This window comes from Antechinus flavipes, chromosome 6 (genome assembly GCF_016432865.1).
Source record: "Antechinus flavipes isolate AdamAnt ecotype Samford, QLD, Australia chromosome 6, AdamAnt_v2, whole genome shotgun sequence".
Classification (NCBI taxonomy): Eukaryota; Metazoa; Chordata; class Mammalia; order Dasyuromorphia; family Dasyuridae; genus Antechinus; species Antechinus flavipes.
Genome location: NC_067403.1, coordinates 16306734 through 16328512, shown reverse-complemented (window position 1 = coordinate 16328512; position 21779 = coordinate 16306734). Strand labels below are relative to the sequence as shown.

The window sequence follows — 21779 nt, the reverse complement described above, 5'->3', positions numbered from 1 at the left end:
ATTCAAAATCAATCTTATTGAGCTTTTTTTTTTCTTCCCTGAGGCAACTGGGGTTAAGTGACTTGCCCAGGCTCACACAGCTAGGAAGTATTAAATGTCTGAGGCTGGATTTGAACTCAGGTCCTCCTGACTTCAAGGTTGATTGAGCTTCTATTATTTGTAAAGCAAGATGTTTGTTGTCCCTTGTGCTATATATAGGAACTTGCAGACTCGTAGGTGAGAATCAAGGTACCTGCAGTCAGAAAGGTGACCCAGTGGATACAGTGCTGGACCTGAAGTCAGGAAGATTCATCTTCCTAAGTTCAAATCCAGCCTCAGACACTTATTTTCTAGATGTGTGACTCGGACAAGTCACTGACCCCTGTTTGCTTCAGGTCTTTGTCTGGAAAATGAGCCAGAAAAGGAAATGGCAAATCACTCCTTTATCTTTTCCAAGAAAACCCCAAATGGAGTCACAAGAGTTGGGCACGATTGAAACAACTGAACCACCACAAAAATTAAAAATCAAAGGTGACCAAAACTAGCTTCCGATGATCAAAACAGGGATGTCACAAAGGCACATCAACTGAACGCTACAGACAGTAATTGCCGGAGGAGTTTAGAGAAGAGAGGGATCAGTTTGACTGGAGCATGTCAGAGAAGGCTTTATGGAAGGGATGACATTTCTGTCGAGTTTTGCTAGAAGGAGAGAAGAGAGAATGGATGAATGTGATTTGCATAGATGGAGAAAGTCATTCAAAATAGATGAAAAGCTGTGAACATAAATGGGAGCAGGGAAGACTGCCATATTCAAGAGATATTGAGTAAATCAGTTTGACTTGAAGGGAGGATTCATAGGAGAAGTAGCAGGAAATGAAATCTAAGGGTCAAAATTGAAGGAAACTCAATTCCTGATTGGGCAATTCAGGTTTTATTTAATAGGCAGTGGGGAGTCATTGAAAGTCTTTGAGCAGGGGAGTGATGTGATGAAAAGGTATTTTAGGATGATTAACATGATTGCATTACACGGGGTCAATTGGAGCAGAGAAGATTAAAATCCGGATGAGTTAAGACGTTTAACTGAAGGTGTTTTTATATTGAACTTCCAAATGAATACAGGTCTAAGAAATGGAGACAGAAAGAAAATAAGGGTCGATTTTTTAAAAAGTGAAAAAAAAAACCACAGATCAAAGAGCTCTTTTTTATGTGAGCATAATTGTAAAGTTGTTTGTTTTTTTTTTCCAGTTGCATGGATGGGTAGCCTTAGGCTTTTTCTATTCAGTTATTTTGACAAATCCTTTGACCAGTAGATTTAGTGAAGCAATTTGTGAATTTAGTTGACTAATAGATTCTTTTATATTTATTGATCTGACCAATTAATTACTGGATAAATTGACCAGATTTATGAGTGGTTTTCTATTCTGTAGACACTGAACCATTTAACACTTATCACCTGTATCATCACACTGGAGTATCATCAACAAGCACTTAGTCAGCCCACAGTCTATGCTTTCATCCATCAGCTAGCTACTGTGGGGAATACAATCACATGAAAAGAGAAACTCCCATTCCTTTGGGAAGACTTGTTGTTATTCCCTCACGTAGGACTCCTTGTGACCCCATTTGGAGTTTTCTTGGCAAAGATACTGGAGGACTTGCCATTTCCTTTCCAGCTTGTTTTACAGATAAGGAAGCTGAGGCAAACTAGATTAAGTGCCTTATCTAGTCAGGAAGCTAGTAAGTGTCTGAGACCAGATTTGAACTCCGGAAGATGAACTTTTTTGACTCCAGACCAGGGTTCTGTGCACTGCCCCACCTAGATGGATGGGAAGCTTATGTTCTCATTAACGAGGACAGATGAGCCCTCATGAAGCAGCCAGAGAATGATAAGACAGCATAAATCAAGGGTTGTATGAAATAAATTTAAAAGAACTTGGAGAATTCAAAAATTTAGAAAAGTGATAAAGGATAATGGCATATGAAGGGTCTACAGAACAAAAAAAATTTTCTGAGGACTGCAGCAGACTAAATTTTAACAAGCTCTCTTTGAGATCTGAAGTTCCGATTTCCTTCCAGAAGCTGAGGCTTCACACAGGAAATAAAAAGCCCTTCTTCCATTTGGGGGGCCATGATTTTGAAGGACTTGAAATCCAAGAGGAAGCAGTTCTTGCTTAATATAAACATTTATGTCTGTGATTGCATAGGGATCCACGTGTGTATATGTGCTGCATGTACATCACCCATACACAGATTTATCTATACACACACATTTATATACATACTTATATATGTGGGTTGATATGTATATTTATATTCCATGTATCCATATGCACATATATACAATGTTCGTATATGGGATTGTATGGTGGTCATACACAAATATAACGTGTTTATGTTTTGTGTGTACATATACACACACATACACACAAACGTGTTTTTATTTGGATGGGTTTGTATATGTGTATGTATTTACATCTGAGCATGTGTGTACATACACATCGCATTACATCGTTTGGTTACGTTTTGGGATTATATGTATTAAATATTCATAATGATAGTATAGTGTTAACAAGTATTCAGAAAATATAGAATTAAATGATGAATCCCAAACATATTAATATTAGTTTTATATATATTGCATTTAGCATAATATGACTAATTCTATTTAATTCAATTACGACTAATACTTATCTCTTTTTCTCCCTTTAGATCACAGTAACAGCCAGTGTTGGAAAGGATTTGAAAAGTTATCAAAATCAGTCAATTATGTAAGTGCAGCATTTTCTTTTACTCAAAGTGATGCAGTGTAAGGTTCAAGGAATATCTATACTGTACTCGTTTATCACAGAAATGGAGCAGTTTTGCCTTCCTCCTCATTTAGTTTCTCTAGTTCATGGTCTTTTTCTCCCTGACCAGTAACAAAACTTTATGCTTGCTTCCTTGCTTCCTTCCTTCCTTCTTTCCTTCCAATTTTTTTTCTTTCTTTCTTTCTTTCTTTCTTTCTTTTTCTTCACTTCCTCTCTCCCTCTTTTCTTCCTCTTTCCTTCCTCCTTCCTTTCCTCCCTCCCTTTCTTTCTTTTTCTTCTTTCTTCCTCTCTTCCTTCCTTTCTTTTCCTTCACTTTCTCCTTCCCTCTTTTCTTCCTTTTCCTCCTCTTCCTCCCTTCCTTCCTTTCTCCTTCCTCCCTCCCTTTCTTTCTTTCTTTTTCTTCTCTTTCTTCCTATCTTCCTTCCTTTCTTTTCCTTCACTTCCTCCTTCCCTCTTTCTTTTTTCCCTCTTTCTTCCTTCTTGCCTTCCTTCCCACTTTCCTTCATTCCTATTTTCCTTCTTTTCTTTCCTCCCTCCCTTCCTCCCTCCCTCCCTCTTTCCCTCTCTCTCCCTCTCTCTTCCTTCCTTCCTTCTTTCCTTCCTCCCTCCCTTCCTCCTTCCCTCTTTTCTTTCTTTCTCTCTTCCTTCCTTCTTTCCTTCCTCCTTCCCTCTTTTCTTCCTTCCTTCTTTCCTTCCAATTTTTCTTTCTTTCTCTCTTCCTTCCTTTCTCCTTCCCTCTTTCTTTTTCTTCTCTTTCTTTCTTTCTCTCTTCCTTCCTCCTTCCTTTCCTCCCTCCCTTCCTCCCTCCCTTTTTTCCTTTCTTCCTTTTTTCCTTTCTTCCTTTTTTCCTTTCTTCCTTTTTTCCTTTCTTCCTTTTTTCCTTCCTCCCTCCCTTCCTTCTTCCTTCCTTCTTTCCTTCCTTCTTTCCTTTTCCTCCTTCTCTTCCTTCCTTCCTTCTTTCCTTCCTCCCTCCCTCCCTTTTTTCCTTTCCTTCTCTCCCTCCCTTCCTCCCTCCCTTCCTTCTTCCTTCCTTCTTTCCTTCCAATTTTTCTTTCTTTCTTTTTTGAAGTCCACAGAATTTCCTCTCCCTTCTTTCAAGCCCCAGAGCCATATTCCTTTTTTGCATGTCCATGTAAATTAGGCTTCTCTTTTATAGTACTTTAAAATTATTTGTTTTCTTTGAAAAACATTGTGTAAAATATATCATCTTCCTAATATTGTTTATTGAAAACAGTTGATATGCTAGGCACTGTATAAATGGGAGGCATTCTTCATATTTATGTTTCTAATCTGAATTAGAAATTTATACAGTTATAAATATTGGTGTAGTTTGTCATCCTTATGTAATCTTTTCCCCAAAGAGTTATAGAAAAAGAATCTGGCCCCTTGCCTTGTTTTTGTGTAGAATCCTGGGACTTGGAGCCAAGAGTCTCAGATGCTGAAATCATGGGGGTAACCTTCTGGTATAATTCACAACTGGGAAGGCACTAGTTAAATATCCTGATTGCTTCGAGACTTAAGAGATTTGTGAGGGAATGTGGAGAAGGTCTAATGAAGAGAAAAAACAACCAGAATGCATCCTTGGAAAGGATTTTCAGAACTCATTAGGACTGCTGACATTTCACTGCTCCGTGGCCTTTGCTAGCCGCATTCACACCCACCACTGCTACCTTTGCTTATCCCAAGCATCTCTGCCGCCTTTCCCGACACATTTCCTTGAGAATCCAAGGAAGTATATATAATCTGCAACAGATGTTTGAACAACTTAGAATGCAAGACAAACCCTTATTCCCTTGAAAACCAAGCGAAAAGAGACACGGGAGGAGATGAGCTGTGTGTATCAAGTTTATATGTTTATTACCACATTTCCTGGTCCCCATTAGGCCCACCCGGATTTCTTTCAGGTTCTGGCACACAGAACAGTGCTATTTTCATGGCTGGATTAAAGGATTATGTTATATAGAAAGCCTAAGGAACTGGTATTATTCAGCATGGGAAGAGAGAGCTGAGGCAGCTCCTTATTAACTACATGAAAGTAGATGAAGGATGTTAACAAACCAGTTAGTCTTGCTCAAGAATGGAGCAGAAAAAAAAGTAGAATTAAATTGCAACAAGGGTCATTTAGACCAGAGCCAGAGAAAAAATCAGTGACCCCAAGAGCTCTGAATTTTAATATTTAGATATTAACTCAGAAGATTTCAAGAACAGGATAGGTAACCATTTGGAGAAAGGGAACGAACCGGATAAGTGTCTTTAGGCCTCTGCAGCCTGATTGTGTGGGAAATGTTATGAAAATTAAGTGTTGAAGCTTTTATTGTACTTCCTGATTCTCATTAGACTACTCTGATTTCTTTTTGTTAATTAAATGTTTTATTAGAGGCATCATATTAGACATCAATTACAGTTACTGAATAATTATTTACGTTTTAATTAATTTCAGTTCTTTAAATATCATACACTTACTTCTTCAGTTTCTCTAAATCCCCTTCAGAATTGTCTTTTCTTTCTATATCCCAGTTAGACATCATTGATTTCTTATACTGAAAGGCCTAATCCTGAATTTGGAATCCAGTTGGATTTGAATCATGACAGTGCCCCTTCAATGTTTACAAGCCAATTCAGAATGTCTCTTCCCCTTTTTCCCTTTCTTGCCCCTCCTCATCCTCCCCCCGATATTTTCATATCTGGTTGAGTTTCATGTATCAGATTGCTTCCTATCTGAGGGAGGGGGGAAGAAAGGGAAGGAAAGATAGAATTGGAATTCAAAACTTAAAAAACAAGCCAACAATGAATATTAAAAATTGTTTTTTACATATAATGGGGGGATACAATATTAATTAAAAATCTATCTGGTTAAACTTCCTAGTTACCTGTTCTGTTTTTTCTGCAGAAAATAGTATTTTTTTTTCTTTTCAAGCTAAACAAATATAGAGATCAATATTAGATAGCTAGCATCCCCAAGATCTTCTCTCTCTCTCTCTCTCTCTCTCTCTCTCTCTCTCTCTCTCTCTCTCTCTCTCTCTCTCTCTTTCTCTCTCTCTCTCTCTCATGTTTCCAGAGACTCCATTTTCAGAAAACAATGGTCAAGAAACGGACAATTACAAATTGTAGGTTTGCTTGCTCTCATGTGATCTTAAAAGAGCCTCTTAAATACTCTTTGGACTCTGTTTTCTATTGGTAAAAACATTCATATTGTCTCTTCCACAAAAGTGAGATAGGGCAAGTTCTCCAAGGAACGTTTGAATGGTGCTTGAGAATAAAGAACTCAGACGAAAAATTTAAATCTGAGATTCAGAAGCTTCCGATTGTAGCTGGAGAAGTCTGGAGAAGTCAGTAATTAAAGCCTTCATAGAGCAACAGTCCCTCAGTGGGTCGGTGAAAATGAGCTCAGAGTTAGTCCGGGTTAAAAACTTGACCAAGTCTTTAGATTCACATGTATTTGTGTCCCTTGGAGCTTGGCTCTTTCTTCTTAGTTTTCAGCAATTCTTTCAGATTCTTTGATTTGATTATCCTGATGGCAGGTAAAGGGCAACTAATGGACCTACCTCATCTAAAGAGAGTAGCTTAGGCACTCGGGGAAGGTTTAAATTGGCCACAAAGGGCTATTTTTTTTTCCGTTGTGGCAGAAAAGTTGACAGTTACATTGGGGAAGAGGATGGCCGTCCTGATGAAATCACAACTCCCCGCGAGTTAGCCAGATTCATGGCCATCAGAAGAAGAGGCCCAATTCAGTTCAGTTCGACAGGTAGCTGTTAAGTAGCTTCCACCTGTGAGGTGCAAGGCCATCTGGGGGGGGGGGGGGGCTCCAGTCCTCCTGCACCCAGGTGTCCTTTGGTATTGTCAAGGTGAAGCTAATGAGCATTTCCTGGAGAGAAAACTGCAGGATTCTCTAGACCATACTTTGAGAACCAGCTTTAAGCAAACTGCTTTTCCCCACAACAGCTCCACAAGACAGACAGTCTTAACTGTTTTACTGATGATGAAGCTGAGGGATTAAATGATTTTCCCATAGTTACACAGCTGTCACCGGGTCAGGATTTGAACTAGAGTTCCTGATTCCTCTAATTTTTGTTGGCTTGGTTTCTAAGCAGCCCTGACTCAGATTTAATTTGCATCTACCTTGAACTTCATCTCACCTTCCTAAATTCAGACTCTGCTTTTTGCTTGATTTTTTTAATCCTTGCCTGTTGATGGAGTCAGTGGACTCTGCTCTCTGTGACCTCTAATGCCTTCTCTTCAGCTTTTGTTTCATCTTTCCGGCCCTAGCTCTTCACCCAGAATAGGACCCGCCATTCCATACGAAGGTTTTATTGCTGTGGATGTTGTCGTTATCGACGTTATTGCTGTTGTTGACCTTCGTGCTGTAAAACCGGGCAATTTCACTTTTACTGGTAATGAAAACAGAACAGAGAAAAGATGTGTCCTAGAGTCACCCATCGTGATTTTTAGAACAAATGATTTCTTAACTAGTGCTCCATCTGCTGGTTCTCATTGCCCTTGGAGAGAGCGAGAGGAGACGGGGGATGTTAGGGACATGTGGGAATGAACCTCAAGGAGTCCAGAAAGTGACTTAGATTCCTTATTTTAAGTCCTATAACAACACAGACCTCTGTCTTCTTTTTCCAGCTTTCGAGAGGATTTCTATTATAACGACACAGAGGGCTACTTCATTCTCGGAGGCAGCAGGTATGCCCCTGGAACGGAAGGATTCTTTGGTCCCATGAAATACTATCGTCTCAGCGTGATGGAGACCGAACAGGTAGGTCTGGGGCCCGGGTGACAGATTAATGGTCATTCGCCGGTAATGTAACATGGGAACACGCGATGCAATGTAAACAGGAGATTTACTGGAGACAAATTGAGTAATAATTCTGTAACCAAGCATGATTAATTTTGAGGGTTTCTGCAAGTGTGATAATGGATTTCTGTCAAGATTTGGTTCATTTAATACTCATAAAATGGAAATAATTTACTTTCTGTGTTTTAATAACCACTAGCTTAATGATGGAGCAGACTTTTAGCGAGATGCTGCATACCCACTGATTAAACTAATGAAAGAAACCTAAGGTTTGTGAGGTATCATTTAAGGTATCAGGAAGAGATGCTTTAGCAGGGGAAGCTCTTTAAAAAAACATGCAGATAGCCCCCGACTTAAGAATGGATTGTTTTAAAAGTACATTTGCAAGGCAGTTGTTGAGAAGTTGAAATATGTTTCCACAGAGAAAAATTTATATATGTATCTATAAGGTTATGTGTATAAAAATGTACATTATAAATATACACATGTAGATAGATAGACATACACACCTATATTTATATATGCTATATATTGCATGCATACATCCACAGAAATAAATATTCAAATAAATGTAAAGATTAAGGAATGGAATTATAGGAAAATTATAAAAATTATACTGTAAATTTAAAAAAAAAGTCAAGCAAATTAAATCAAACCTATACATATATATATATATGTACTCAGAAATACATATAATGACTAGGTTCCCAAACCAAATCAGTACTAACTTGTAATATGCCTGAAATATAATATTAATAGTACTAGAAGAACTGGCTGCCATATCTAACAATATTTGCATGGGAAATTAGGTTCAGAGTTACAATTCCAGATGCAGGAATATCTTATCCCCTATTGTAACTTGGGAGTGGGATCGTGTGCGATTCTTCTCCACTTTGGCAGTGAAAACAGAGTCTTAGTTCTTTTCTACACTGAGGAATAGGAGCTCGAGCTGATTAGGTATTGAGAGGGATGGGTGAGAGGAATGCTGGGAAAATTTTGGGTCAGAGCTTCTGTAGTTTTCCTTAGGAACACTTCTCGTTTTGTCCATCATCTTTTCTCTTTTTATTTATATTTTTAAAAAATTATAAACCTAGAAAAGAGAAACATCATGGCATGGTGAGAAAGGTGGTTCAATGGAAAGTAACTTGAAGTTGGAAGACTGAGGTTCAACTTCTAGGAAACCTGGGCAGGTCATTAAAGCTTTGAGTGCCCTACACAACAATAAAGATATGTCACTGACCTGTGCCCAGAGAGGGAAATGCCATGCTAGAATTTGATTTCCCACCAGTGAAATCTCCAGTTTGGGCCATCAACAAAAATAATCAAATAAATACAAAGAATAAGGAACAGAATCGTAGGAAAATCATAAAAATTATACTGTTCATTTTAATAAAGTAGTCAAAGCAAATTAAAACAAACCAAATGTGTTTAATTTGTGTCCCCTTTCCAATTCATCCACACTTCCATTATCTTTGGTTTCTTTTTCTCATTTTTATATAACTGTTGCCTGTGTGTGCTGTTGGTTCTATTGCTCTCACTTTGCCATTGTCCTTGTGAGCCATACTCCCTGGATAGGCTCCATATTTATCTTTTTTTTTTTTTATGATGCTATAATATTCTATTGCATTAATATACCATCATTTATTTATCCATTTTTCAATCCAAATATAGAGTTGTTTTTAGGGTTTATTTGGTTTTTTTTGAGGATTTTTCTTGCTGTTACAAATAAAGCAGATATTTTCATACAGGAGGATCTTTTTTGTTCTTTTTCCGAAACCCTTTGGATAGGGCCATAGCAATAAAATGACCGGATCAAAGGGGATAATGGGTTTTGTTAGCCAACATGTAGCATGCTGTCCTGTCCGGTTTTTTCTCCACTCGTTTCTTTCTTTTCCATGGGCCCCACAGACGGATCATACTTTCCTTTTCAGTATACCATGTATTGCTTCCAATCACAGTTTCTAGTCATTCCTGATCCATTGTGAGAACAGAATCCCACAGCTTCTTCCTTACACCAGTGAGCAACTGTTCCCTTTGAGGTTTTCCTCAGGGATTTTCCTGTTTCTGTCAATGGCCTAGCCACTCACCTAGTCATCCATATTCTAAATCCCTCTGCTAACTTTTGCCTTTTTCTCACCTTGTACATCTAATCCAATATGAAATATTATTGATTTTACATACATCATTTCCCTTGAATCTATCTCTTCATTTCTGCTGCCACCCTAGTATGTGCCTTTATTATCACCCGCTTGGATATTTTGATAAATCTCTGTTCCCCACTTGGATTATTTTGATAGATTTCTCCACATCCCAGCTTCCATTTTCTTCTTCCCTTCAGTCCATTTTTGTATCACTACCAGATTAGTCTTTCTTTGGCTTGTGTCTAGTCACTCATCTGCCCCAAATGGGTCAGTACCTCTCTTTTGCTTTGTCAAATAAAGTCCAGACTCTTTGCCTTGGCATGAATGGCTTTCCATAGTATTCCACCAACCAATCTTTCCAATTTTACAAATCAATCCGTCAACAAGCATTTATTAAAAATTTAGTATTTGCCGAGCACTGTGTTCACACTCTTCTCTGCCACTGATTCTAAGCTTTAGTCAGACCGGGTTGCTGATCATTCCCTATACGCATCTCTGTTTTTGCACTTCATGCTTTGTTTAGACTCTTCTCTGTGTCCATATGCCCTTCTCTCTCTCCCCCTCCCTGTCTACACGTGCTGAAATTTTACTATTATAGCTCAAATGCCCTTTCACGAGAACTTCCTTGATGTTCCCCAGTTGGAAATTAATCTCTCCTTCCTTGGATCTCATGGAGAACTTTTGCATTTATCATGTTTTATTTTATATTCTTTGTACTAGTGTCTGCTTTACTTCCCTTTGTATTTTCCCCAGCACCTGGGACGGGGATTTCTGTGGGTGATCATGTGTGACTTTTTGCATGTAGAAGATATTTAATAAATGTTTGATGAATCAAATTGAACTGCTAGAAAGGAAAGAGGGGGGAAGACTGTGGTTTTTCAAAAAGGCTCCTTCCTATCCTTCCCTTTCCCCTTTTCCTTTTTCACTAAATTCCTGTAGAGAAAGATAAAGGTGCACTTAGCTGATGGTTAATGGCAGTTTTTTGAATGTGCATAGGACCAAAGTACTATCTATTTACATTTCAGCAGACCACTGCAACCCAATGGGCCTCCTGAGCATTACATCATAGAAGCTGGCTAGGTCTCACGCTAGCTCTGAGCCTTGGGAAGCAACAGCTGGGGAAGGAGGAGGCAGGGAGCAAAGAACTCCCATTTCTTACCTTCTCACAGGCCCTGCACTAGACTCCATGCTTGTCTAGAGTAGCAATTCAGATGAGAATCAGAAACTCATGGTAGAGTCTGGGGGAAGGGAGGAAGTCCACAATAGGGGTCTGAAGCATTGAGGGTGGAGAAAGGGAAGAATGGGACATCTCAAATAGGGAAAAATTAGGTCTTTTTTTGTCACCCAGATGATCATTTGTCTGTGAAATATGTATCTTGCCTACCAAATAAAGCCAGACTTTTAACCTTAATATTCTAGGTTCTCTGTAAGATATATCAGAAATTAGGTGTATGTAATTTGGAGACTTTCTGCAAGCTGGCACCTAGATGGGTTTGGGAACCTACAGAGTACTGAAGTCCCTTATTTAGAAGCCATCTCAACAGCTGATGAGTTTCTAAATTTTGGGGCTGTAGAAATTAGCCGTCATGTACCATGGCCAGTGTAACATTATGCTCATGTGGAACATCATCTCCCATAAAGAAATGCCATTTAACTGGCCAACTATCTGGACTGTGGTTTAATAGCTCTGACTCCTGCCTCCAGCTAGGTGGGATGAGAGGAACGTATAATAGAGCAGATAAAATGCTGGAGCATAGAATTCCTGAGTTCAAATCTAACTTTGGTATTTACTCATTTATGATCCTGTGCAAGTTTCTTGATCTCTGAGCCCCCATTGTCTTATGTGTAATAACAATAATAATCATAGCTGACATTTGTTTCCACTTTAAGGTTTACAAAGAGCTTTATGTATCATCTCATTTAATTTTTACAACAGCCCTGTGAGATAGGACTGATGATTATCATCCTCATTTTATATATGAGAAAACAGAGGCTAAAGGGGGCTGAAGGAGGCTGAGTAACTCACCCAGAGTCAACGCAGCATGCTAATGAAGCTTCTGAGACTAGCTTTGTCTCCTGTGCTCTACCCACTGCCCCATCTATGACTGCTGTAAGGATCAGATGGCATAGAGTACATCTGCAAACTTACAGGATCTCCATGTCATCTTGGTCATTTTTACTATATATGGGGGAGTCCTAGCTCTGTAACCTTCCATCATTGTGACTTTCTTTAGTTTCAGGAAGGAAGACCAGAAGCCTTTTTAAATTCTTGAAATTGAATTCTATTTGAAGAAGTTTGTGATTTTTAATAAAAAGAACAAATTACTATTAAATAGTACAGATGTCTTGACAGTCCCTTGATTGATAGAAAAATCTTCTTTTTTCCAGTGCTTCTTTTACAGTTAATTTTGCAGGAGGGTGACTGGGATCCTGAAATTTAGGTCTCAGATAACAGAAAAATAAAGCCCCTAATGGGAGAAGAAAGCTTAGGTTGAGAGAGGAGAAAGGAAAGGGCAGTGATTGATTTTGCAAATTGCCTAAAACTGAAAACCTCCATTAAAAGGTTCATTTTCAGAAGAGATGCTCAACATGTTTAATCTATATTGGATTATTTGCTGTCTAGGAGGAAGGGAGGGAGAAAAAATTGGGAACACAAAGTTTTGCAAGGGAATGTTAAAAACTATTATTGTATGTATTTTGAAAGTAAAAAGTAATTATCAAATTTAAAAAAATAGAAAGAAAAGAACCGGAAAAACAAACAAACAAGAAGAGATGCTCCAGAGAGTGAACTGGGCTCTTTGGGATCTCCGAGGCCTTAAGGCATTGGCGCTCAATCTTTGGATTTGTTTTTTTTTTTTTAGATCTTCAATCCACTCTTTGAAAAACAACTTGCTGATCAGATTGAGTTATACTATGAAAGATGTGCTGAGATTAAAGAGATCGTGTCTCTATATGCAAACGTCATACGGCAAGGGGATGACAATCCGAGAATGTGTAAGTATTCAGCTTTGGGACGTTACTTTTAAGCACTGTGCTCTTATGCTTGCTTCCACATTGAACTACAAAGTGGGCTGAAACTCGACCCTAATTGAGAATTGCAACCATGACTTGATATAAGTTAAAAAAAAAAATTGGTTTCCAAAATCTGGAGATGGATACTTAGCAAAATTTAGCAAAGAAATATAAAAAAGTAAAAGCAAAGAGGAGCAGAAAACTGTACCATGATTTTGACTGTATGAAATTTGAGATAGTTTTGAACCGCTATATTGTTTTATTCCCAACTAGTTGAGCTAGTTTAGACAATAAGGATTAATTAGAGAAAAAGAATAATTACTAGATATTTTTCCTTGATGCATTTTGACCTAAGACCATTAAGAATTGTGTATTATTTGCCTTTACCAATGCTATATTATGAGCTTGTTTTTATGAGCTTTTGCTTAAATCCTTGAAATTGAATTCTATATGAAGAAATTTGTGATTCTTAATAGAACAAATTACAATTAAATTGTACAGATTTCTTGACAACTCTAAAGCAAGAAATTTATTTTATTATATTCCTAGGCCATAGTCATCATGTTCCTCTCCTCCAAACTTCTCTGTTTCTTTTTGAGAGCATCATTCTTTTATTCAACCAGCTTTGCCCTCTGAAAGTCATTCTCAGATCTTTCCCTTCCCTCGAACGACCATATCTTGTCAGTTGTTGTCTTATTCCTTCTGTGTGCAAGTGAGTTGGGTTTGAGGGAGGGAGGACTGTGCAAGGTTGCCTGCCTCACTTTTTCCTCCAGAGCCATCTGGTTCCAGTGACAAGATATAGATCAGGACAACATGGCTTCAGCTCCCTGATGTTATGTTCCTCTTTGAGAACAAAGCACAAAAACCCAACATCTTATCCATTCTACTTACATTCTCCTGCATCCATCTTCTCCCCCCTCATGAAGTCATCAGTCTGTCATCGTCTCTCGTGTAGATTGTCACAACAAATTTGGAATTGGGCTTCTAGCTTCCAGCTCTGTGATGTGCAATCCTCCACACAGGGCCCATAATAATGTTCTTAAAGCACAATCTGACCATGTCACCCAGGTTAAAGAACCTCCAAAGGCTTTTGATGAACTTGAGGATAAAATAAAAATGTTTCAGTTTGCTAGATAAAGCCCAACTCCAACCAGTTCTCTCAGGCCCACTGAATACCACCAACTCCCTTCTGGGTTCCAAATGAATTGGCCCACTTGCTGGTGCCCAACTCAGCACTATTTATTTCATGATTTGTCTTTGCACAGTCAGTGCCCCTTGGGTAGAACATACTCCCTCTGTACCTCTATGAGAAGCCCTTGCTTTCTTTAAGTCTCAGTTCATCCTATTGCCAATGAGAAACCATCCCTGAATTTTTTGAACTGCTCACATCCTCCCTCTTTTATTATCCTGTATCTACTTTTCTGAATATTGGATATTCTCATTGCCACCATCTCCCGCAGGACAGTTATGTTCATTTTATCTTTGTATTCCCGATGTCTTGTAGTTTTGCCTCCTATTTTAGAAGAGCTTAATAAATGCTCTGGGGATTGATTGGATTGGATTAGATTAGATTGGATTGAATTGGATTGGATTGGATTGAATTGGATAATCAATCGTCCCTCTAGTGTTCTAGCTGGAAGTCCAGAGCACACTAACTACTTTCCGGCCTTATGCAGTGATGCTAGGATTAGTCACATGCATTTCTTCTGGAACAGGAAATTCCTAGGGGATATTTGTTCTTAGCTGCAGTAGATTACATATTCATTCCTGCCCACACAGCTCCCCATATACCCTGCAGCTGAACTCCTCAATCGCCGTCAGATTGAGGGGCAAATTTTGCACAAGTGCCAATCAGATGAGTTTTGCATCAGATGTTCCAAGTTGGAGATCAGAGACGGGTTATAGGAGTGTGAAAAGGCAATACTTTGGGAAATTCAGCTCAGGAGGAGGTTCTAGGCAGACTGCCCCTCTTATAACAAAACCAGCCAAAAATATGATACTGTCAAAAGAGGATATAGTAAAGAGAGGGGAGCGAAGATATCCTGAAGCAGAAAGAAATGTGTGGAGGTCGTAAAATATAATCTCAGGGAATGGATTCTGTCGGTCAGGGCCTCCCTTTGTCATTGGGTCTCTGGGCAGAGACTTTTCAGGGTGGAGTAGCGACCCATCAGATTTCTCTGACTGCCTCCCTCTAAGGAGTCTGCCTTCCTCAGGCTCCTCTTGCTCCGCTCCTCAGACAGAGCTGTCGAGCAGGTAGTCACCCCATCGGTCCTAGAGGGGACCAGCTGTTCATTTTGCAAAACCACTTAACAGTCATCACTAGCTCTGGCTTCCTTCCCCCCGGCTTGCCTCCAGAGATGTGACCCAGTGACGAGGGGCACCCTTTCCAATTCCTTTCTCCTCAAACAGTCAATCACCAGCAGTTTACATGAACTCGGCCGCCTTTCTCCCTCTTCCTTCCAGCTCCCAGGTTTTATTTCAAGTTTGTCTTGGCAGGGAAGGGGCTCAGAGAGAGGAGAATTTCCTATTTCAACACACACATATGAAACAGGAAGGCAGATTAGGGTGATGAAAAGAGCACTTGCTTTGGATTCGGAAGGCCTCCTTCAAATCCCGGCTCCGTGACGCCAAATCGCTCACCTCTCTGAGCTACACTTGCCTCTGTTATAAATTGGGGAAATTCAATTCAGGAAAAGGTTATAAGAATCATCTATGAATAGATGAAGCAGGTTTGTTCCTGCTCCCTCTCTGTTACAAAGTTGCTGTGGGGATCAGTGAGACAATGTCTGTCACCACAAATAGTTTCCCCACAAATAATCTTTTGAAGTGAGCTATTATTATAACTTCTTATGTTTCTCTTTTTTTTCCTAGGTAACCACAAAAACTACTATTTAGATCTTAATGGTAGATATGGAAAACTGTCAACATGCCGGGCCCTTCCTTGGGGAAAAGAACTGAAGGACAGATACCTAAATTTGTTCCAGATTTTGCAGGAAAAGGATTTTTCATCTGGTAATTGAGTCTTCGTCTTGGCTTTTTGAAACTGCTTTGGAAAGCTCCCATTTAGGGGCATTTCAGTGTGTTCTCTTTGCTGGCTTAAGTTTCTAAGTGTTTCCTTGAACTAGATATCCTTGGGCATTTCAGAATTAAATTCTGTCCACGTATACAAGTAGCTCTCAGTAAATCTGCGAGTGATACTATACGTATCTATCTATCTGTATGGATACATCTAGGTCTATCTGTATATATGTGTAATGTATATATATATATGTATGTATAGATCTCCATTACTCAAAGCTGGACCCTAAATTTAGAAATCATAAATTGTAATTTAAGTCCTTCCCAACCCAGAAATCTTTAAAGCTGCTTTCCACAGGCTGTCATCATCTCTTTAAATATCTGCTGACTTGATTTTATGTATTAAGTAGACAATTAGAACTAGAACTAGAAAGGGAAGAGGTTTGGTAGTCAGTCATCAAATATCCAGAGGGATGAAGGAATAGGCAAAGATTAGTCTGGAGAAAAGAAGGCAAAGAAAAAATGTGAAAGTTATTATCAGATCAAGAAGCAGCATAGTTCAGTGGGAAAGAGTGTTGGATTTGAAATCAGAGACCCAGCTCAGCCATTTATAACTCCCATCACCTTAGCAAGCCACTGAATTTCTCTGACCTCAGTTTACCAGTCTGTAAGATAAGATAGATTGGACTAGCGAGATAGGAGGAGGGGTCATGTTGTTCTGTGTCGTTCCCAAAACCAAAGCTAGGTAGATGTTATTGGGAGACTTTTCAGACATAAGAAAGGCTGTCCTAACAACCAAAAGTGTCCAAAAGCATGATGGGATGCAGCGCTCCCCACCGCTGGAAGATGGGGCTTTCATTACGATGGATAGGTACCATCTGTTGGAGATCTCAAAGAAGGGGGTCAGTCCTGCATTGCATGGGACATCGGGCTAGATGGACTAAGGTTTCTCTCAGGTGCTGTAATTCGGTTTCTGACCGTATTTAAATGAGATTGTATTTCTTACAAAAGGTTCAAAAAGAAAGCAGTATTTTTCTACTCTTTCAAAAACCTTAAAATCGTTTTTTAAAAAAACTAAGCAAGTGCTACTAATTGGCATCCTTTCATGTTTCATTTTCCACTTCAGAAAGACTTCTTTTAATCTAAATTTAAATTTTTGTCCAAGTGTCAGGAGCTCTGACATCATTATTTTGTCAGCGCCTGAGGTCTGACAAGTAAAGATGAGTGTAAACTGGGCTCGTTGGCTCTTTTAAGAGACTCCTATGTATGTGAACATCAAAAATAGATAGCATTTGCTCCCGACTGGCCGGTCCCTGCATATCGGGAGCCCTTTAACATCCCAGGTTTGCATCCTTCGGGATGAGAGGTATGGAGAAACTGGGACTTGTCATTTCGCTTCTCCTTCAGGCCTCTTCTGGCATTAGCTCTGCTTAGCTCCCTGCTAAGGAGCAGCCCAATAGGTGCTGCTCAAAATGCTAGGTCTCCCTTTCCTCCGGCAAGCCTCGCTTCCCTCGGCACGTACAGACCTATATTTCTTCCTAGTCGTTCTCCTGGGGCAGAAGCGTGGGCCGGAAGAGAAGCACGGGGGCCTGTCCTGCCAGCAGCCCCTCTCCTTTCCAAAAAAGAAAATGAAACCTTTCTCAGAGACAGGTTATACTTGACCCGGGGCATTCTGTTGGCTCGAGCCAGAGCCTTCCCATTAGCACAGAGAGAGAGGCTGGAATGAGATATGTGCCGAGTTATGTAACCAGAAGGAATAAATGGCATGTAAATCTCATTTTATAGTTTCTAATAAATAAATTTAGGTTTTAAAGTATTTTTACCCCAGTTTCCTGTGGAAAGAACAGAAATCATATCGGTGTGACAGGGTGCCAGTTCCCTCCCTCCTCCTGACCTCAATCTGTCCTAAGTACCTAGCACAGCTTCCCAATCTCACGAGGTAAAATTGATCATTGGCTGGCCGGAGCCGACGAGAGATTGTGTTTGGGTCGCTCTTAGATTCCTTTCCTTGTTTGGAATTCATCGACTCCGTGTCATCAGCTTCCATTAACACCTTTCAGCTTACAGAGAGCCTTTGTTTAGTCAGTCAACGGGCATTTATTATTTACTCTGTGCCGGGTACCGTGCAGAACACTGGGAAGACGGAGAGAGAAAAAGCGGTCCCTTTTCTAAGGAGCTCACGTCCTAATGAGGGAGGGAGACAGATTGTGAAGAAGTGGGTCCCTACAATCCCTGGGCAGCTTCCGCTCGGTTCCCACCGCTGGGCATGAGGAAAGCCTTATTGGGCATCTATGTCCCATTAGTCACCGAAGGGGGAAGGAGGAATCTTAGAAAGAATCCAGTCCAAGGAGCACCTGCTTTATCAGTTCAGTAAACAGTAGTTGGGAGCCTACCATGTGCCAGGCACTTTGTTAAGCACTAGAGATACAGGGGAAAAAAGATACTCCCCGACCTCAAGAAGCTGACAATCCAATCAGGAAGGACTGCAGAGAAGGGGAAGCCAGAAAGGTGGGGTCGGGGGGAGAGGAAGAACCTCGGAGAGGACCCAAGCTGGGACCGTGATGATCAGATCTAGCAGAACTGCAGATGGAAAGTGGAACGTGAGCTAGAGAGTCCAAACCCTGCCACTTGTAAAGGAAAACTTAGGAGAGAATTTGATGTTCCAGCCTCCGGCCCGCCAATCTTTGATAGAGAGAATAAAGCGAAAGCTTAAATTGAACGATGAGGGATCTGGGCTAGACATAAAGAAAACCTCCCCGGAGGTAAAGTTGGAATTGCTGAATGGATCACCACAGGAATTGGTGAAGTCATTGCCAAGGGCAGAGCTAGGAGCAAAGAGAGGGAGAAGTCACAAAGAGCAAACGTAGATTTGAATAACGGTTCTTTCATGACGGCTGCCTCAGAGAGGAATGAGCTGGCGGCTGTCACATCAGGGCTCCCCGGGACGGGAAGGATTCAAAGAGAAGCTTGAAAGCCACTTGTTAGCCACTTTGTGGGGCAGATTCTTGTTGAGGTTTGGGCTGGGCTGCAGGAGCTCTCAAGTCTCTTCCAACAAAGAAATTCTGGGGTTCTCTGAAGTCTTACAAACCAGGAGAAGCTCGTTGGGCACAGCCCTGCTTTTAGGCCATAGAGCCTATGATTTCCTGGCTACGTATGCATATAGGTATTCATTCTCTCTCTCTCTCTCCCTCCCTCCCCCCTTCCTCTCTCTCTCTTTCTCTGTCTCCTCTCTCTCTCTCTCTCTCTCTCTCTCTCTCTCCTCTCTCTCTCTCTCTCCTCCCCTTCCTCTCTCCCCCCTTCTTCTCTCTCTCTCTCTCCCCCCTTCCTCTCTCTCTCTCCCCTTCCTCTCTCTTTCTCTCTCCCCCCATCTTCCTCTCTCTCTCTCTCTCCCTCTCCCCTCCCCTTTTTCTCTCTCTCTCTCTCCCCCTTTCTCTCTCTCTCTCTCTCTGTGTGTGTATATATATATGCCTGTGGGTGTGTTTACAATTTAATCAATACTTATTAGGTACTTACTATATTTAAGGCACCGTGCTAAGCTCTAGGGATACAAAAAACAGACAAAAGATAAACTTTCCCCCTTAAGAAGCTTACAGCCTAACTGGGGAGACAAGGTGCAAACAAATACCTATGGAGCAAGCTATATGTGGAATAAATAGGAAATAATTAAAAGAGAGTGTACTAGAATTAAGAGGGGTTAGGGAAGCTTCTGTATATTTATATTCACATACACAGTTGCAAACTCATAGGCTCTGTTATCTAAAAGCAGAGTTTTTGTATCCGTGTGTGTGTGAGCGCCTATAGTCTTAGTATCATGGCATTGGAGTTAGAATTCTGGGTTCGAGTCCTGCCTTTCTGCCTGCTACATATATGGACTTGGTATCCTGGGCAAACACTTAACCTTTCAAGGCCCTATTCAATTTATAATAGATTTACAAGCGGTAGAGAAGATCCCAATCTATACTGGCAGAGTCTCATCTTCCCAGAGTTCTGTATACCGATGAAATCCCAGGTCCGGTCGTTAGGCTGTATCTTTACCACCCAGACAATATTTCTGCTCCTATTGTATCTCCCTCAGCGCTGTCTAAGACTGTGGAGGGGAGATCATTTGCTTTAATTTTAAATAAATTAACCTCACCCTTGAAGTGGATAAGTAGGAAAAATCAAGGAGCTGGGCAGGTCAGAAGGCTTCCGATTTTTGGTTGTTATTCAGTCATGTATGATTCTAGGACTGCGGACTAGACTGTCCATGGAGTTTCCTTGGCGAGGATACTGGGGTGCTTTGCTGTTTCCTTCTCCAGGGGATTAAGGCAAACAGATTAGGTAACTTGCCCAAAAGCCCACAGCCCAAAAGCTTGAATTTGAGGCTGAATTTGAACTCGGCTCCTCCTGACTTCTAGCCTCGCTCTCTCATAGCTGCTCCTAGGTAAACAGGGTAAGTGACTTGGCCAGGATCACATAGCCGGTGAGTGCCTGAAACTGGATTTGAACTCTGACTCTAGACCTAAAATCTACTTCTTTAACCACCTCCTAATTGTACCATGACTCAGGGAGCTTCCTTCTAGAAATGTCTCTCCCTTCAGGGTCAGGCCATTATGATTGGTCAGCCTGGAAGTCCAGTTCCTCATCAGATTCCCCTTAAAACTAGCTCCTCGATATTTAGCAGATTGAACCCTCTCTAATGGGCTTTTAATTTAAATGCTCATAAATGGGAGTCCTATAATTATAGCCAAAATGACAGAGAACTCTCTACTTTCCTTCTCTCTCTTGGCCTGTATTTAAAATTTGCACGTATTTAAAATGTAGGGGTGCAGTTTGGGAGCACCACGAGACTGTGTGTGCTGCCGTGCCAGGAAATGGGCCTAAGGCTGAGGCTGGCCGGGGTGGATCAGAGCAAAGAGGCCCCTGAGTCAGAGGAGTCCAGCCCAGAGCAGAGATTTAGTCAAGGAAAGGGTCCGGGCTGGAGGGTGGCGGAGTCCAGCGCGTGGTAGGTCAGGGAAGGCAGCTGAGATGGCATTCAGGGCGTGAGCTTTCTCTCTGCTCCCTTATATCTCCAGGGCCCTAAGGGGCTTTGTGGGGTGTGCGGGAGGATTAGCCCCTCTGGCGGGTGCTCTTGCCAAACCCCTTCCAGGGCTGCCCCACCACTTTTGGTGTCCACAGGCCCCCCACTTTCACCTGTGGCTCCCCAAGGCTGTGGCGTGCGCATTAGCCACAAAAGCTGGCAAAATTTCCTGGCAGGTGCACCAAACCGGGCTGGGGGTAACCAGTGGGCTTTGCTTTGGACATTAAAGATGCCAAGGTCACCTGCTGGGTCCTGGCGATTTTTGTCTCACCGCCGGACTTGGATAACTCAGAAAGGGGCTGATGACTTTGTGCAGTTGCACCTTGCTTAGATCTAAATCAGAGGCAAGTCAGGATGTCTCCCCATGATGCCATTGGTCCCTTTGGGAAACGAAGGATCCACAACCACTTGCTGTTGTCGGAACGGCTTCCAAGGCCTTCGGGGAGATCCCGTCCTGGGCCGAGCTAGGGGCAGGGGTCAACCTCCCACAGCGGGGCCGCTTTCTCCCATGCAAGGGCATTCTTTCTTTGGAAGCTTTTCAACTATTTGGATGCTTCCTCTTGGAGAATATGCATAATCCCCAACAGTCTTGGAAGCTGCCGGTTCTGGATTGATTCACAGGGTGATAATGAAACCATTGGCTGGGGCTTCACAGCCCAGTGCTCATTACCTACCCCAGAGCACAGACGACAAATCATCCTCCGCGACTTTGATTTTCTAGGGTTTGATTTTGTCCAGCAGACCCATATGTGCACAATCCATCCCTTTGATGGTTAAATGACACTTGTATTTGCACTTTCTTAAAATAAAAGAACCAAGCCATCTGCGTTACTCGCAGTGCCCTTTTGGAAGCTTGAACTAAAAACGATTTTCCTCTTTCTGTTCCTGACACACAATGAGCTTGGTTTCCCGTTCCCGAGTTCTGACTCTGGCTCGCTCTGCAGTTCTGTGATCCGGAGGCAAGG

General features: G+C 41.2%; 1 protein-coding gene across 1 annotated transcript in view; it reads left to right on the top strand.

Annotated features, from left to right (window-relative positions):
- SEL1L3 (SEL1L family member 3) overlaps positions 1–21779 on the top strand; it is a 110919-nt gene that overhangs the window by 35207 nt on the left and 53933 nt on the right. The window contains exons 6-9 of the mRNA XM_051967383.1: positions 2689–2747; positions 7413–7545; positions 12587–12719; positions 15609–15749. Coding sequence (XP_051823343.1) covers positions 2689–2747; positions 7413–7545; positions 12587–12719; positions 15609–15749 — 466 coding nt within the window. The remainder of the gene's footprint in view (positions 1–2688; positions 2748–7412; positions 7546–12586; positions 12720–15608; positions 15750–21779) is intronic.